This window comes from Lithobates pipiens, unplaced genomic scaffold (assembly GCF_037356315.1).
Source record: "Lithobates pipiens isolate NorthernLeopardFrog02 unplaced genomic scaffold, aLitPip1_a1.2 Scaffold_8, whole genome shotgun sequence".
NCBI classification, from domain to species: domain Eukaryota; kingdom Metazoa; phylum Chordata; class Amphibia; order Anura; family Ranidae; genus Lithobates; species Lithobates pipiens.
In genome coordinates, this window is record NW_027507903.1 from 575,434,493 (window position 1) to 575,452,435 (window position 17,943).

At 43.6% G+C, this 17,943-nt stretch overlaps 1 protein-coding gene across 1 annotated transcript in view; it reads right to left on the minus strand.

The window, feature by feature from the left end:
* TYK2 (tyrosine kinase 2) overlaps window positions 1-17,943 on the minus strand; it is a 114,061-nt gene that overhangs the window by 42,167 nt on the left and 53,951 nt on the right. The window contains 2 exon segments of the mRNA XM_077470212.1: window positions 3,778-3,895; window positions 17,155-17,312. Coding sequence (XP_077326338.1) covers window positions 3,778-3,895; window positions 17,155-17,312 — 276 coding nt within the window.

Consider the following 17,943-nt stretch of genomic DNA (forward strand, 5'->3'; position numbering starts at 1 on the left):
AGATAACTTAAAGCAATATGCCTTGAAAACAGAAAATGCCCAACAAAACAAACAAGGAACAAATGGTCAGAAACTGGATTCAATGTCTGTGACCGAACTGCAAGACATCATGCAATCATGCACTGTGGATGACTGGATGGAAGTGATATTCAGTGATGAATCACCAATCTGCATTGGGCAGGGTGATGGTGCTGGAACTTGGCGATTTCATAATATTTCCCTCAGAATTGAGGGATTCAATCATTTTCTCCTCTGCTTTATCTGCAAAAAACTGACTAGTTTTTTTTTTTTTTTTTTTTTAACTTTATTAAAGCCAGGAGGTTGGAATCTTAAAACGAAAAATAGTTTGGAGGCGTGTGCGATTCGTTTTTTTTCTACACAAACAATTGAATGAATATTTTCCAAGATTGCATACTTTTTGCCAGGGGTTGTATGTTCTAGATGGTCCATTTTACTACACCAGCCCAGAGAAACCTACACAGAACATACCAACAAGGCCATAATGGCTTTGGTGTGAAGGAGAAAACCCGGGATTGCAGTGCTGAAGGGCTGCACCACCATACTGCCTCAGGCATTTGTACAGTGCAGAAATATGCAGCAACCGACAAGCTATCAACTTCTGTAGTTCTGGCTGCTCTAAGTGGACAAAACAGTAAGCGATGATAATTAGTGTGCATTTATGCATATTCAGTGGATATAAAAAGTCTACACACCCCTGTTAAAATGTCAAGTGTCTGATGTAAAAACAACTGAGACAAAGATAAATCATTTCAGAACTTTTTCAACATTTAGGCTAGGTTCACATTGCTGCGATGCGGGAACGCCGCGAATCCGCGGCGTTTTCCCGCATCGCATACCTCCCGCCGGCAGTTCACACTGCCCTATGCGGACGGCTGGGGGTGTCAATGTTATGTTAATGACACCCCCAGATCCGTCGGCATATCGCAGTGCGATCTGCCGACTCACACAGGAATCGGATCGCATGGTGTGAACCCCCATGCGATCCGATTCCGTTGCGGACCCAAAAAAGGGTCCCGTGCGAGTTTGCTGCGGGACCGCTGCGAGTTAAGCCATACTATCTGTATGGCTGAACTCGCAGCGCTACGGAGATCGGATGTGATTTGCTGTGCGAATCACATCCGGTTCTCCCCCCGCAGCGGTGTGAACCCAGCCTTAATGTGACCTATAAACTGTACAACTCAGTTGAACAACAAACTGAAACCTTTTAGGTGGAGGGAAGTAAAACTTCAAAACTAAAATATGGTTGCATAAGTGTGCACACCCTTAAACTAATACTTTGTAGAAGCACCTTTTGATTTTATTACAGCACTCAAGTCTTTTGGGGTACGAGTCTATCAGCATGGCACATCTTGACTTGGCAATATTTGCCCACTCTTTGCAAAAACACTCCTAATCTGTGGGATTACGAGGGCACCTCCTGTGCACAGCCCTCTTCAGATCACCCCGCAGATTTTCAATCGGATTCAGGTCTGGGCCATTCCAAAACTTTAATCTTCTGGTGAAGCCATTCCTTTGTTGATTTGGATTCATGCTTTGGGCCGTTGTCATGCTGAAAGATGAAGTTCCTCTTCATGTTCAGCTTTCTAGCAGAAGCCTGAAGATTTTGTGCCAATATTGATTGGTATTTGGAATAGTTCACAATTCCCTCTACCTTGACTATGGCCCATGTTCCAGCAGAAGAAAAACAGCCCCAAAGCATGATGCTGCCACCACCATGCTTCACAGTGGGCATGGTGTTCTTTTGCTGATGTGCAGTGCTGTTTTTGCACCAAACATCGTTTGGAATTACGGCCAAAAAAGTTCAACCTTGGTTTCATCAGACCAAAACACATTTTCCCACATGGTAGACTTCAGATGCGTTTTTGAAAAATTTATTCGGGATTGGATGTTTTTCTTCCTAAGAAAATGCTTCCGACTTGCCACTCTACCTCATAGCCCAGACATAATATGAGAGATTGTTGTCACACGCAGCCAGTACTTGCCAGATATGCCTGCAGCGTCTTTAACTGCTTTCCGCCAGCCCTATAGGCAAATGACGGCTGCAAAGTGGTTTTGAAATCCTGACTGGGCGTCATATGACATCCTCAGGATTTTGAGCCGCTGCGCTCCCCGAGTGGGGGGGCGGGCATTGTGGCGATGGTTATTGCGGAGTGTCAGTCTGACACCCCGCAACTACGATCTCGGTAAAGAGTCTCCGACAGACTGTTTACCATGTAACCATGTGATCAGCGGTGTCCAATCACGGCTGATCACAGTGTAAATAGGAAGAGCCGTTGATCGGCTTTCTCACTCACGCCTGTCAGACGCGAGTAGAGGAGAGCCGATCGGCTGCTCCTCTGACAGGGGGGTCTGTGCTGATCGATCCCCCCCCCCCCCCGAGGATGCCCACACTGGACCACCAGGGACGCCACCAGACCACCAGGGATGGCAATCAGTGCCCACAATGAATGCCAATCAGTGCCCACAATGGGCACTGATTGGCATCCATCAGTAGAAAATACAATGCAGCCTATCAGTGCCCATCCACGCCATCTATCAGTGCCAATTTGTGCCACCCATCAGTGCCCATCCATGTCGCCCAGAGCCCATCTGTCGCTCATCACTGCCACCTATCAGTGCCCATCAATGCCACCTCATCAGTGCCGCCTTATCAGTGAAGGAGAAAACATACTTATTTACAAAGTTTTGAAACCGAAAAAAAAAAAAAAAACAGCAACTTTTTTTAAAAAATTTTCGGTCTTTTTTTATTTGTTTAGCAAAAAATAAAAACCGTAGAGGTGATCAAATACCACTGAAAGAAAGCTCTATATGTGGGAAAAAAACGATAAAAATTTCAATTAGGTACAGTGTAGCATGACTGCGCAATTGTCATTCAAAGTGTGACAGCGCTGAAAGCTCAAAATTGGTCTGGGCAGGAAGGTGTTTAAGTGCCCGGTATTGAGGTGGTTAATGTTGCTGTAAAACCTTAGCTCTAATTTAGGGAGTCTTTCTGCTTTCCTCAGATTTATCCAACAAACCTTTTTATTCTCTTCATTGTGAAAAGGACTCTGGACTGCCTGCCATGATACACCAGCAAACAGCCCTTTTGTTATGAATCTCCTGCATTGAACTTTGAGTTGTCTTTAATACATACAATGGTCTTTCCATTCCTTGTGCTAGTGACGGGTCTGCGATCTCGGAAGTGTCTAACAGATCATGGTGTTCTTAGAATCTAATTCTATCACATATGAGAACACAGGCAAAAGTAGTGGCAGTCAGGATGTAGTGGATATTGATAGTCATTTAAAACATGTTTTAAGTCCTCGGATTCACACAAAATGTAAAGCCCAGATCCAGAAAACTTGAAGTCTCCCTTGCAGTAGGGCTGCCTTCACATTGCAAGGGTACATTTTTTCCTAGGGGGGAGAGTAAAAGCTCTTTCATTCTCGATCCTCTGCTTCCCCAGCAGATGGTGCTCCCAACACCTAGTTGTGGACTGTTCTTCTGTGTCATTATGTAGAATGAGGACTTTAGACCACTGGAGCATGGAGGAGGAGGAGGAGATGCAGAGGGAACCCTTCAAGCAGCTTGGAGGAGCAGAGGATTGGAAAAGTAAATCTACTTTACAAGTCCCCATACACCTAAAAGATCAATTATCCCTTGTAGTGCAGGCACGGCCAAATTGTAAGGCGATAGAGATAGAGAGAGATAGAGAGAGATAGAGAGAGATAGAGAGAGATCTCTATCACACACACACATATAAGCTGGATGACTAACCTGGTTTGATCCCTTCACCGTCATGATGAGCCTGTTGAAGTTGAATGCACTCCATCGAATGACGTACAAACCATCCACCTGCTCCTCTCGTTTCAGCTTCTGGACAACATATTGCTCCCTGTGTAATAAATCAGATATTTTAATGCATATCCAAATCCACTTTGCCATTTAGGTTTAGAGTAGAAAATTGTTAAAATCCTCCCAACAGGTTTTCTTGCCCCCCCCACTCAGGAGATTTTTCTCCTATTCTTAGCTGTCATTGGAGAAGGCACCCCATTGCTTCTATTCCTGTTCCAATGACAGCCCAGAAAGATATATATTTTTACCCGCTTTCCATCCTAATGACAGCGGTTTCTAGGGAAGACAGAGGAGTTTTACATACTAAATATTAAACCCAGTGACACCATCACTGGGTCTCTGTGCTTCTTTATACAATGCAGGCAAATCATGGCTGGTGATCTGAACATAGTTTCACTTGGGTGCTGTAGTAGCTTCATGGAGATATTACAGCACCCTGCCTTAGTACTCCCTTGGCTCTTATGCAAGCAGTGGGCTGGTTCTTGAGAGGAGTTATGCAAAAATCAAATGCCCCAATGGGTAGATGTTAGCCAGGAAAAGTGGGCATGCCTAGACAAGCTGCATTTGTATGCAGATCTCTCTAGGTAATGACCACTTGTGATGCTGAGCCTCCACGATTGACAGAACTGAAATCCAAAGAATAAAAAGGGGTGGGCCAGGGATACTCAGAGTGGGGAGCAAAGGGTAAGATGGCGCTGAACGTTCTACAGCAAGAAAATAAGGCGGACTCTCTGACTTGCTGCAGCTTTTAATACACACTGAGCAGTTCACACTAAATTCAGAGTAAGCAATTTCATTACAGGAGAGGAGCCTGTACAACTGGGCAAGACTTATGCTGGGTACACATGGGCTGAATGTTGGCCAGTTCAACAGAAGCAGAGCTGACATTTGGCCAGTGTGTACAGCAGCCTGTCCAACAGAAGCTGATCCAACAACCAGCTTTTGTCGAATGGTCATGCTGGAAAACCAACATCTGATCAGCGTTTTCTGGTGGTGGGGGGGCTTGGGTCAGTTCCCCTGTCAGCATACAATAGCACACAGTGAGATGATCGCCCCACTAGTATGGCTTGTGTTATTACAGCAATCAGTTTTCTTTTCCTCTCAGCCCGCTGGGTTAAACTAAAGAAAACTTTGTGTGCACCAGGCTTAAAGTTCAGCTTTAACTATATAGTCTAGTTCCACTGCATTGACACGAGTGACTTGATATACATAAGCCCAGAATTGCATGTGGCATTTTCATTCACATGCATAATTTGGCATCGTATCAAATTCTTTCACCAAAGATTTTAATATATCAATATGCTGAATTTAATGCAGTGTGTAACTTTATGCAAGTCAAATTTACAAAGATGACTACCTTTTGGCTGCATGAATAGTCAGTATTTATTACTCATCCATAGCAGAGACAGGAAAAATAAAGCTAAAATACCAATGGATCAGTAATGGAGGCTTAAACGTTATTCATATGTGGGGGGGGGGTTAGGGACACAAAGCAGCAGTCACTGGGAGACAACTCAAACCATACCGTCCAAACCCCATCTAGAAAATGGAGGTAATTGGAGGACAACAATGACCTGGTTGAGGCGAGAAAACAGATACTACCTTAGGCATAAAAGGGTTCTGTGGAAGATAAGGCTGCCACCTGGCAGAGGTATTGGCTACTATGAAAAGCACCTTGTGGGTGAGAGCAAGGAGAGAACTGTCTAATGCAGTGATGGCGAACCTATGACACGCGTGTCAGTGCTGACACGCGTAGCCATTTGGGGTGACACGCACAGGATTTCATGCGATTCATCCTCGGCTCCTGCACGGCCGCCGAGGATGAAAGAATCTGTGCTGGAGGAACGCGGGGGGGGGCGGGACGTGTGATCTCCCCCGCCCACACTCACTTACTGTATCGCTGCCGCCCCTTTCTGAGCGCAGGGGCTGCTGGTAAGGCGTGCGTGCCGTGCGCACACACGTCATCAGCGCGGCGAGGGAGGACCCGCAGGAGAGGAGCGCGGGAACAGTGCGCGCCTCTCTCCAGTCAGGCCAGCACAGAGAGTCTACTCCTGGGACTGTCAGTTACGACCGCACCACAGCAGGGAACAGCGGAGTGCCAACGGGAACTGTGAGCGTCATTAGCAGCAACTATTGGGGTGCCATGGACTTGCCCACAATAACTGAGATAAGTGAGGGGGAGGTTGTGTTAGCTTGTTAGGCTAGTTAACCCCTAATTGGCTATCTATAATTCTATCTGCTGTCACTGGCCCACTGATGGAGCACCCAAAAAATAAAAAACAAAGGTTAAGTAAAGGGAGTGGTAGTAGCAGTGGCCGACCCTTTCAAGAGACATGGAGCGAGATGTATGGCATTATAGAAAAAAATGGCAGATCATTTTGCGTTCTATGTACTGAAACGGTAGTAAGCAGAACGTGGAATATAAATAGACATTTTGAAACTAATCATTCCCAGCTCTTGGAAAAAAGTGAGGATGATAGGAGGGAATACATTTCCAGGAAGCTACACCTTTATAAGAGCCAATCTAACTCCATCCTTAAATTTATAAAAGGCTCTACAAATTTTAACTCTGCAAGTTTGAGCATTGCTCACTCCATAGCTCAGCATGCAAAAGCGCTTAATGAGGGAGAATTTATTAAAGAAACTCTCCTAAGATGTGCGCCAGTTCTATTTCACGATATGCAGAATAAAGATGCAATTATTAAGAGAATATCTGAGTTACCACTCAGTAGAAATATCATAAAAGACCGAATAATGAGACTGAACACAAACGTACAACAGCAATTAAAGAGAGACATAAGGAATTGTAAATATTTTTCCATCTCTCTTGATGAAACTACTGATGTCACATCGCATGCTCAGTTGGCCATTATTGGTCGATATTCTGATGGTCACACAATGAGAGAAGAGTTGATAAAGTTAGTATCAGTGCCAACAAGTACATCAGGAAGCGAAATATGTAAGGTTGTTATGCAAACATTCTGCGACCTAAGCATTGATATATCTAAAGTTGTGTCAGTGACGACAGATGGTGCCCCAAACATGGTGGGGAAAAACGTTGGATTTGTGAAATTGTTTACAGAAGCTATTGGACATGCGATTGTGCCTTTTCATTGTATTATCCATCAGGAGGCTTTATGTGCCAAGGCAGGATTCACTGACTTAAATGACTTAATGTCAGTTCTAACAAAAATAGTTAATTTAATAGCTGCTCGCCCCCTTCACAAGCGAGAATTTTCAGCACTTTTACAGGAGGTTGATTCCACCTACAGTGGACTGCTGATGTACAATAATGTAAGATGGTTGAGCCGAGGCAAGGTTCTTGAGCGCTTTGTGGAGTGCTTTGAAGAAATTAAGGTATTTCTTGAAGAGAAGGATCTGGGAAACTTTCCTCAGCTCAATGATGATAAGTGGGTCAACACCCTGATGTTTTTTACAGATCTCTCTGTTCATGTTAATGAACTGAACTTAAAGTTACAAGGTTTTGGCAAAAGTATTGATGTTATGTTTGGATACATAAAAGCTTTTGAAAGTAAAGTAAAAATTTTCAAGCGAGATGTAGAAACTAAAACGTATAAGTATTTTCCTCGAGTACAAAAGCATTTTGAGAAGGCCAGTGCAGCTGTACAAAATGAAGTGTAACTCTTGCATATGAAGTACCAGCATGTTTTAGACTCGTTACTTTTTTATTTCAATATTTCTTTATTGAATTTCAGAGTTTAAAACAAGATATACAATTCATAACAGCTTATCAGAGGTTCCGACTAGAGAAGCATATATAGATCCTACAGATCAGAGTAACGTAACACATAGCTAGTCTAATATGCAAACTAGGTGAAATAATATTGGGTACAAATATTAGAACAATAGAGTAGATATGTAATATCTCTAGTCGTTGGGAAGGGGGGAAGGGAATAGATGGGATAGCCCCAGTTAGGAACACAATGAATACATCAGGAGGGAATGGTTAGATATGAGAGTACATTAGTCGGACAATACTATTGATAAGGAATATCAAGTAGGAACTAAGAATAGATAGTTACCGTACATTTCGGGTGCGAAAGCCAAATACGCCAGTCAGAAAGAAACTTTTTCATACTTAATTGTTTTCGAGCTACTATCCTTTCCATCTCACATTGAAAGTTTAAGTCTGCAAGTGTGTGTAGGAGAGAAGGAGAAGAAGAGGTTTTCCAAAGTTTAGTTATGTTCAGTTTCGCTGCAAGAAGTAGATGTATGATCACAACTCTTGTATGCGTTGGAAATTTGTCGATACTTAAGTGTAAAAGAGCCAATGAAGGGTCGGGAGGTGTAGGGATTTGTGACAGGTTTGATATCAAGGCAAAAATTTGTTTCCAGAAGGAACTCAAAGATTTGCAAAACCATAGGGTGTGCGCTATGGTACCAGTACTTCCACATGATCTCCAACAGGTAGGAGGATGGTCTGGGAAGAATTTAGAGAGACGATAAGGCGTGAGATACCATCGATGGAGTGTTTTTTGGTAAGATTCCCAATGATTAGAGCAGCGGGAGGCTGTGTAAGTGAATCTAAAGGCACGTGTCCACATGTCAGGTGTGACCTGAGTGTTTAGTTCGTCAACCCATCTAGATAAAGATGGTATATGCGAGTAAGGCCGATTATCATTTAGAATAGAGTACATCAAAGAAATACCTCGTTTCGGATACGTTGAGTTAGTGTAAAAATCGTGGAATTTCTCAGGAAAAGTCAGAACTGTGGAAAGGTTGGTATGGCGAAGAAGGTGTGTGATCCTAATATATGAGAATGTTTCAGTGTCGGGGAGGCCAAATTCGTTTTGGAGAGTAGGAAAGGTTTTCAGGTTGTGGTTATTGTGGTATAGATCTGACAATGTAGATATTTTACATTTCAACCAATTGGTTAAATTTACGTCAGGTAAGTGTGACAGTATTGATCCAAGGGGAATTTGCAATCGGTGACTCGGTTGATCTAAGATGTTCCGCAGGGTGACTGTCTTCCAGACTGTTAAAGAGGCCATTATGGCCGGGGAATAATGAGTGGAAGGGAAAGGGAAGCCTGCCGAAGTAGCGAGCAGAAATTCCCGTAGGGTGTTAGGATGGAGTGACAGGGATTCTAAAATGGACCAGGCCTTAGTAGGAGTTGGATGCCACCAATAATATAGTTGGTCTAAAATGGAGGCGTAATAATAATTCTGAATATTAGGAAGGCCGGTCCCTCCTTTACTGTGATGTCTAGTTAGGATATATTGGGCACAACGTGGTGGTTTATTGTCCCATATAAATCTGGAGATTTGTTTTTGAATGGAGGTGAAGAAGGAGTGAGGTATCGGTGAGATTACAGTCCTAAAAAGGTAAAGTAACTTAGGAAGAATTAGCATTTTAAAAGATGCAATACGACCTAGTTTGGAGAGACCCGTTGTGCGCAGCTGATTCAGCAAATGAGGTAGTCGTTTTTGGAAGGCCCGATAGTTGAGGTCATAAAGTTGGGACAGGGTAGGGGCTAAATTTATTCCAAGATATGGGAGAGAGCTTTTAGTCCAAGAGTAGGGGAGAGTACTTTCTAAAAGAGATTGTTGTGAGAGATTAAGTGGAAGAATGAGGGACTTTGAAGAATTAAGTTTGTAGTAGGAGGCCGCACTAAATTGGCTAATGATGTCTTGGATTGCAGGTATAGAGACATTTGGGTTCGTGATCATTAAGATGACATCATCAGCAAATAAACTGATTTTATGTTCAGTGCCGTTGTGTATAAGTCCTGAGACACGCTTATCCTCTCTAATCCTTGCCGCAAGGGGTTCCATAATCAAGGCAAAGATGAGAGGGGAGAGCGGGCAGCCTTGGCGAGTACCATTAGAAATCTTAAAGGGATTAGAAAGAGTACCGTTAGTCAGTACTCTGGCTGAAGGATTCGAGTACAATGAGAGTATGGCCGCTTGGAACCATCCTGTGATGCCAAATTTGGTTAGTATGTCTTTGAGGAATCCCCAATGCACCCTGTCGAACGCCTTCTCTGCATCTAGCGACAACAGCAGAGAAGGCGTTCGAGTTTGGGTGGCCTGGTGAATCAGGTTAAGGACCCTTCTAGTGGCGTCTGGAGCTTGCCTAGCTGGCATAAAGCCAACTTGATCAGGGTGTACAAGGTCGGGAAGATAGTTTACAAGTCTAGAAGCGATAATTTTAGCAAATACTTTTACATCGGTGTTTAGAAGAGAAATAGGTCTGTAATTTTTAGTGGAGGTGTGGTCTTTTTCCGGTTTGGGAATAGTGGTGATAGTGGAACGCAGCATATCTACCGGTAGAGAACCAGAGGTGGCAGCAGAGTTGAAGAGGTCTGTAAGATGGGGAGCAATAATGGCGGCGAAAGATTTATAAAATTCATTAGTGTATCCATCTTCACCTGGAGATTTGTGAAGCGGAAGGGAGTTGATGGCCTTTAGGGTTTCATTTAAGGAGAATGGACGGGATAGCTCCTCTAGTTGAGGGCCAGTTATAGTCGGAAGATCTACTGAGGATAGAACATTTTGGATAATTTGGTCATTGGGTTGAGGAGTATCTGCGTCTGTAGCCAGGTTGTATAGCGAAGAGTAATAGTCGCTAAAGGCATTAGCTATATCCTGAGGATTTGTCAAGAGTGTGTCGGAGGTAGGGTGTCTGAGGGAACTTATCTTATGTTTAAGGCGTTGAGCTTTGACCTGTCTTGCTAGTAGAGCCCCAGCTTTATTACCCAAAGCGTAGTATTTGGCTTTGGTCAATTTGAGATTATGTTCAAATTTGGAAAGTAAAAGAGATCGGAGTTTCTGTCTCTGTTCTAGGAGCTCAGCAGTCAATTTTTGGGAGGGTTTCCGTTTATTTTGCTGTTCCAGGAGAGCAATTTGGCGGAGGACCTCGTCAACTTGCTGCGACCTCTGGTATTTAACATTACTATGTAACTTAATTAGAATGCCACGCATATAAGCTTTATAAGCTGACCAAAGTACAAACTTATCAGTGCCCGGTTGATCATTGGTTTGGAAATACAATTGGTGTTCAGCAGTGAGAAGCTGAATAACTTTGGGATCCGAGAGGAGAGAAGAGTCAAGTCTCCACAACCGGGCAGTGTTAAGTCTGCAGTTTCCCACATAGAGGGAGACAGGTGCGTGGTCCGACCACGTGATACTGCCTATCTCAGATTTCGTTACATCTTGCAAAGTAAGTCTATCAACAACGAAGAAGTCAATTCTGGAATAAGAAAGTTGTGATGAGGAGAAGTAGGAGAAGTCCCGTTCATTGCTGTGCTGGCACCTCCAGGGATCATAGAGGTCATTTGCCTGAAGAAAGGGATTCAGTACGGACCGTTGGGTTTTAGGTTTAGAAGTAGTGTCTAGAGAGGAATCTCCAATAATGTTAAAGTCTCCACCCATGAGGAGCCTCCCTTTTCGAATTTGCGTGACTTTTTTGTATAGTCGGTTGAGGAAACGTAGTTGATGTGTATTTGGACCGTATACATTCACCAGAGTGTAGGTAGTTTGGTTAATGTCGCAGACTATAATTAGGAATCTGCCTTGTGGATCGACAAGTGATTGATGTAGCGTAAACTGTACAGTGTTTCGTATAGCAGTGAGTACCCCATTTCTTTTCTTCGGCCCTGAGGCTAATATAATATGGTCATAGTTGTTTATCTTGAGTGTAGGAGATTTTGCAGCTGCAAAATGAGTCTCTTGTACTAAGAGGATGTCAGCTTTGTGGTTGGTAGCCTCCTTAATGAGTGCAGATCGTTTTTGAGGGGAGTTTAAGCCCCTTGCGTTAATAGAGACTAGTTTGAAAGCCATTCTCAGGATTGGATAAAGGTATGGACGTCCGTAGAAACAGCAGAGTAGTAATATATGTAGGGCTGTTTTGCTAGTCCAACTTTAAAAGAAGTGCGCTATATGTTATAGTGCTAGATGCCTGATGCAGCGTAGGAGAAGAAGTGAAAAAAGAGCAACTGGAGCTGGGTGTGGACGAGGGATAGGGATTAAAAAGTGAGAGCTCAGTAACGAAAAAGGGTCTGAGCTCAATGTGCAGAAATTACTGCAAAAAAGAAAGCGGGGTAGAGAGATCTTACGTCCGCAACGTGGGACAAGGATCTCTAAACAGGCAAGCAAGTGCTGGATAGGAATACTGCAGTTAGCCAGCCATAGTGGCTTTGTAGAGAAGGATAAAGTCTACACAGGATGTCCATCAGAGGGATCTCCTCCGGTTTCCATGAGGGTCGGCATTTGAACAGAAGGGGTCAGCGAGTCGTCTGGAATGATACGCCATTGTTTCAGAAGAGAAAGCCCCATAGGGAGGGTACGCACTGCATGAGTTTTGTTTTGATGCGTGATAAGAAGCTTAGTAGGGAAGCCCCATTTATAGGGAATATTATGATTTCGGAGCGCTTTTGTTATGGTGACAAGTTGTCTGCGATTATCCATCGTTGCTTTTGAGAGATCCGCATACAATGCAATGTTGGTGAAGGGATCAGGGAGAGTCGTTGCTCTTTTGGCTGCGTTTAGAATCCTGTCTTTGACAGAAAAAAAATGGATGCGCGCCAATACATCCCTGGGAGTGGAAGCAGGAAGGTGCGACGGCTTGGGAATTCTGTGAGCTCTGTCAATTTCCAGATCACGGGTAGTCAGGTCAGGTAAAAGAGCCTGCATCAGGGCTTGTATAAATTGTATGAGCTCGGGTTGTTGGATCGATTCTGGGATATTGCGGAATTTAATATTGTTCCTTCTGGAACGATCTTCCAAATCTGCGATTTTAAGGTTGATTAATTGGAGCTCGTCTTCATGGTCTGCAAATCCGTCAACTATATCATTATGTGCAGAAAGCATGTCTCCCAATTTATTCTCTATACGGGTAATAGCAGTGTCATGTTGGTTTACTACTATAGATAGTGATGAGACTGCTGAGGACAGATCAGAGTACAGTGTCTGCCTCAGTGAGAGCAGCATGCTCTTCATAGTATTCTCTGAGAGAGGTTGATCTGAGGCAGGGAAAGACTCCAGCACAGAGGCCTGTTGCGGTGGGGGGAGGGAGTACATGCTGGGAGCTGAGGGAGGATGTAATGGCTCCTCCGTCCTGAGCCTGGACTTAGCAGGGCTGGATGTTGTAGGGGATGTAGGTGGAGAACACTCACCCTGAGCGGTGTGGAAGCGCTGGGGTCCCGAAGCCATCAGAGAGCTCTGAGATGTCTGTGAGGAAGAGGACCGCGCTGAGGAATCACGGCCGCCGCCGCCGCCATTTTGGCTGCCCTGCTCGTCAGGTGAGGGGAAATAATCTGTCAGTTTTTTAGGGAGAGAGGATCTCTTTCTCCTTTTAAGCATGACCGCTTGCTGTATGAGGCTTTCAGATGCCTTAGGATCGTTTTTTGCCTTCTCTGGAGCCGATTGTATTGTCGCTGTGGCTGGTTTACTGCAGAGCAGAGGATTCAGTCAGCCATCCGCACTAGCCGGCAAGCCACGCCCCTAGACTCGTTACTTGACCAGTTTACTGATAGATTTAGTCAATTTAGAAGCCTAGAACAGACCATTAAAATAATTAAGTATCCTGATGTAGTAGTCTACAATAGTTTGGAATTAAATGGTTTCCAATGGATGCAAATAGATGATTTGGAGATGCAGCTTGCAGAATTTCAAGACAGCATCTGGGCTCAGGTGTTTGTTGACTTGAGGTCAAAGCTTGAGAATCTGGAAAGGGGCCGCTTGGAGAATAAAGATGAGTGCCACTACGAACAGGAAATTTGGAGTGCCTGGAACAGACTACCAGACACTTTTAGCACCCTGACAAATATAGCAACAGCTTTACTCACAATTTTTCCTTCTACGTACTTTTGTGAGACCTTATTCTCAGCATTAAATAATATCAAAACCAACAAAAGAAACAGATTGACAGATGAGGTTAGTAGCGCTTTCTTGGGCCTGAAGTGTACAAAATACCAACCTTCAATTGAAGATTTAGCCAATGAAATTCAGCAACAAAAAAGTCACTAATAGGCAGGTTAGTTAAAGAATTCGCCCTCCCCCTCACTTATCTCAGTTCACGGCAGGGCTGTGGAGTCTGCTGCTTCCAGCTCCACGTCCTCATCAACATGCCGCTCCGGCCCGTCCCCGCTATGAATATTCATAATCATCGCCCTCGCGTCACTAGGAATATTCATAGCAGGGGCGGGCTGGAGCGGCACGTTGATGAGGACGTGGAGCTGGACTCCACAGCCCTGGTTCACGGCACCCCAAACAAGTTCAATAATATCAAGGGCAACATACGAAATTGACTGATGAACAAAGAAGTTACTAAGAAGGTATGTTAAATAATTTGTTTTTGGTTTATTAAATACAATTATATATTGCAATTATACATTTTTGTAGTTTAAACTATAAATTGCGCAAAAATTATGTTTTTTTGTCGAAGTGACACACCACGCGAGTTATGCTCGATTTTTTGTCGATTTTTGACACACCACGCCAAAAAGGTTGCCCATCACTGGTCTAATGGATCTAAATAGTGATTTCTGAAGAGAACCAGATTCATATGTCACAGTGTCACTGGGAAACAGATGGGGGGGAGCTACATAAGAGAATCCCTATACCAAGGCCTTAATCAAAGAATCAATTGTCTCTGAAAGAGAGTAGCAAGGGCAGACACTTGGCCCCTGAGACTGCCAAGAGCCCAAAATGTGTCAAAACTCAATGGCAGAGCCCAACACTTGTCCAAACTCAATGGCAGGAAGGAGAGGATTTAATTGTTTTGCGAAGAAGCTCGTGGGATGGAAGCCTGAGACTCACACCACATGAAGTATGCCTTTATTGTCAGATGATAGACCTTGCAGTGAGCAAACTTCCTAAATTTTAGCATAACAGGAATCAGACTTGGAGATAAAGCTGTCTCTTAGAACCTGGGCTTCAACTGCCTTGCAACCAAAAAGATAGAAAATGGGACCTGGGGATTGAAGATCCTACAAAGTTTTATCAGGTCAACAAGAAACATTTACCTGGACAAGTCTAGAGCAATTATGATCAACAAAATGCCCTGCATCTCAAACCTGTGGAGCGAACAAGGAAGAAGTTTCAGGGGAGGTAATGCATAGATCAGGATCTATTGATTCCATTGAGCAACCACTGCTATTGTCAGGGGATCCCTACACAAGCCTGTCCAGGTTTTTGTTGAACTGGAAGCCAGAAGATCCATATCCTGTATCCCTCATTTGCAACACAGATCCAGAACTACTATGTGCAGGGATCACTCTCAAGGGTCCAGGTGCTATCAGCTAGGGAAATCTGCCTGCCAATTATCTATGCCTGAAATGTATATGGCAGACAAGTATGGATTGTGAAATTCTAGCCAGAACATGATATGCTCTTTCGGGAGCAACATTTCTGGTTTCTTCTTGATAGTTGATTTATGCCACTGTGTGGTGTCTGACTGAATCTGGATGGGATGACCTTTCAACAAGGTGTTCCAATGTTAAGAGGACAGCCAAAGCATCAAAAACTTCAAGATGTTTATCAGGACAAGATTCCTCTGGTGTCCAAGTCTACTGCACTAACAAAATACTCAGGACATCTCCTGAGCCGCATAGGTTGACATCCATTGTAAAAAAATCTTCTAAAAATAAAATATGAAAGGAAAGAGAAAGAGAGAAAGAAAGGTAGGTCATCTCTCCCCCCCCCCCCCCCCCCACAGAACCACAAAGCAAGGAACAGCCTTGTTTTTGGCATTAACCACATCAGCCTGTCCGGAGATTGAAATGACCTGTCTCAACACAACAAAATGCTGCATTGCAGAGATAAGAAGAAGAATAAGGAAAATGGGGCTGTCTCGAAGGAGGTTACCATCGGCCCCATGACTCATGCAGAAACAGAATTGGAGAATCCTGGACAGAAGAGTTGAAACCGAAGATCTGGAAGGGAAAGGAAGTCTCTGACCTGGGACAGTGCTAGTGACCATTTCTGAAGGTTTGTGGTCCACCAAACTTAAATTCTGTAATCTCTGGACAGTTAGAGATGTGTTGTCCGATAAAGCCCTCATCCACTGTTCCTTTTTTGTGCAATTATCCCACAAGCTTGTGGGGGGGGGGGATCTCTACATTGAAGAGAAGGGAGTGGAGAAATGAAAGGATTTCTTGACAGTGAGGGAGGGAGAGGTCTTGGCAGTCTGCTCCTTCTGCTGAGGAAGATGGGTGTTCTTGCCACCAGCAGGATCCTTGATAATGCTTTCAATGGTCAGTCTCAGCGAACACTTCTTGCACAAAAAGAATGTGCAGTCCAGCACTTTACCCAAAGTGCCGTATGCATACATGTACCAACACGATGCACAAGAGAGGAGAGGTGGGAAGCTTTCAACAAACCATCACAGCTAAAATGTTGTGCTACGGTCATCTGCTCCACTCATTCAACAAGCAAGGGAACAACCACAGAAGTGGTTAGATCCTATTTAAGGGATTTAGATCAGTCGCACATGGTAGGACAAAGTAAAGTCACAGCCAGGTATGGATATAGAGCAGGATCCATGAGCAAGAACAGAGCTTGGAAAATGGTTTCCAACCACTTATCAGTTAGGTCCTTAAAGACAAGAACATCCTTTACTAGTATAGTAGATGCCTTTTAAGGCAGGACATGGCAAGATTCATAGTGAGAAAGGACCATTTCTATACTAAAATTATCAAAAAATAAGCACTTGCTGCAAATAAATGTCAAACTTTATTTAAAAAACATTGGGAAAGCATGTGCCAAGGTGAAGCCTCTGGAGTTTTAAATGACCGAAGATGGAAATTATACTAGTAAAAGCAATAGGCTGGTTCTGTAGATTCCAGTGCTGCACACTACATCAATAGGAGTCCATTTCATTTTAGGAATAGCAGTGGACAACAACTGCCCGGTTGGTAAAGTCATCAGTCAATGATTTGCACGACTCAGAATCAGAGTCTCATGAGTGAATCTTCAGAGATAGGGCAAGTGCCAAGGCAATGTTGGTGGCTCTTGACCCAGAAAGAACATGGTAGCTAAATTTCAACAGAATGGAGTCTGGGAAGCACTCCATGTGGAATCCAGTGCTTGAAAGCAATTTCCAGGATATCCCCACAATATCTAATCCAGCTACGGCCTCATGCTGCAAAAGGCCAGAAAGGACAGATAGCGGCTAATGGGAGGATAAATAGTTAGAAATTATTTACTGAAGAAAAAAATAAAAAATAAATAAAAAAAGGGAGGGTGGGGTAGAAAAAAAAAGTGCCATCTAAATAATGTTACAACAGCTGAACTTTAGAGAAAAAGATATCCCTATTTATATATATCGTGAACATACTGTAGGGGTCCATGAATGCCATTCGCTATGCTCATCACCAAACGTGGAGGTGCCACCTCATGACACAAGTAATGGTTTGAGTCTGTGGTCAGCCGGAAGTAACCATCCACCAGGGACACAAAAGACAAGGCTTCTTCATACGAAGGCAGAAGTATTTCCTGGAGAAAAAAAAAAAATTTTATTTTTTTTTATAAACCACTAAAAATAAGAAACCATGAAAAAAAAACAAAAAAAGGAAGAGGCGGTAGAAATTGACACAGGATAAAAATCTCTAACCCTTGTACACAAGGTCGGACATTCCGACAGAAAAATGTCGGATCGGACCGTGTTGTCGGATAATCCGACCGCGTGTGGGCTCCATCTGACTTTTTCCATCGGAATGTCTGACCAACAAAGTTTGAGAGCTGGATATAAAAAAAATTTCCGACCACATGATCTGATCGGACTTTGTCCGATCGGAATTCTCTACAAACGATCGGACAAAGTGCCACGCATGCTCAGATCAAATTACAAGACCAAAGCTATTGGCTACTAGTCCCGTCGTAAGGAATGAACGTCATCACGTTCCGAACGATCTGATTTTCCGGCAACTTTGTCCGACTGTCTATGCAACACCAGTTTCGGACAAAATCAGTCGGAAGAAATCCGACGGATTTTGTGGTCGGAATGTCCGACCGTGTGTACAAGGGCTAAGAGAGAAAAAAAGACAGAAAGGGAAAGCAACAATATTTAAAAATTAGGTCTACTAAGTGATAAAGACTAGACCTGGACAAAAAGTAAAATTGAGCA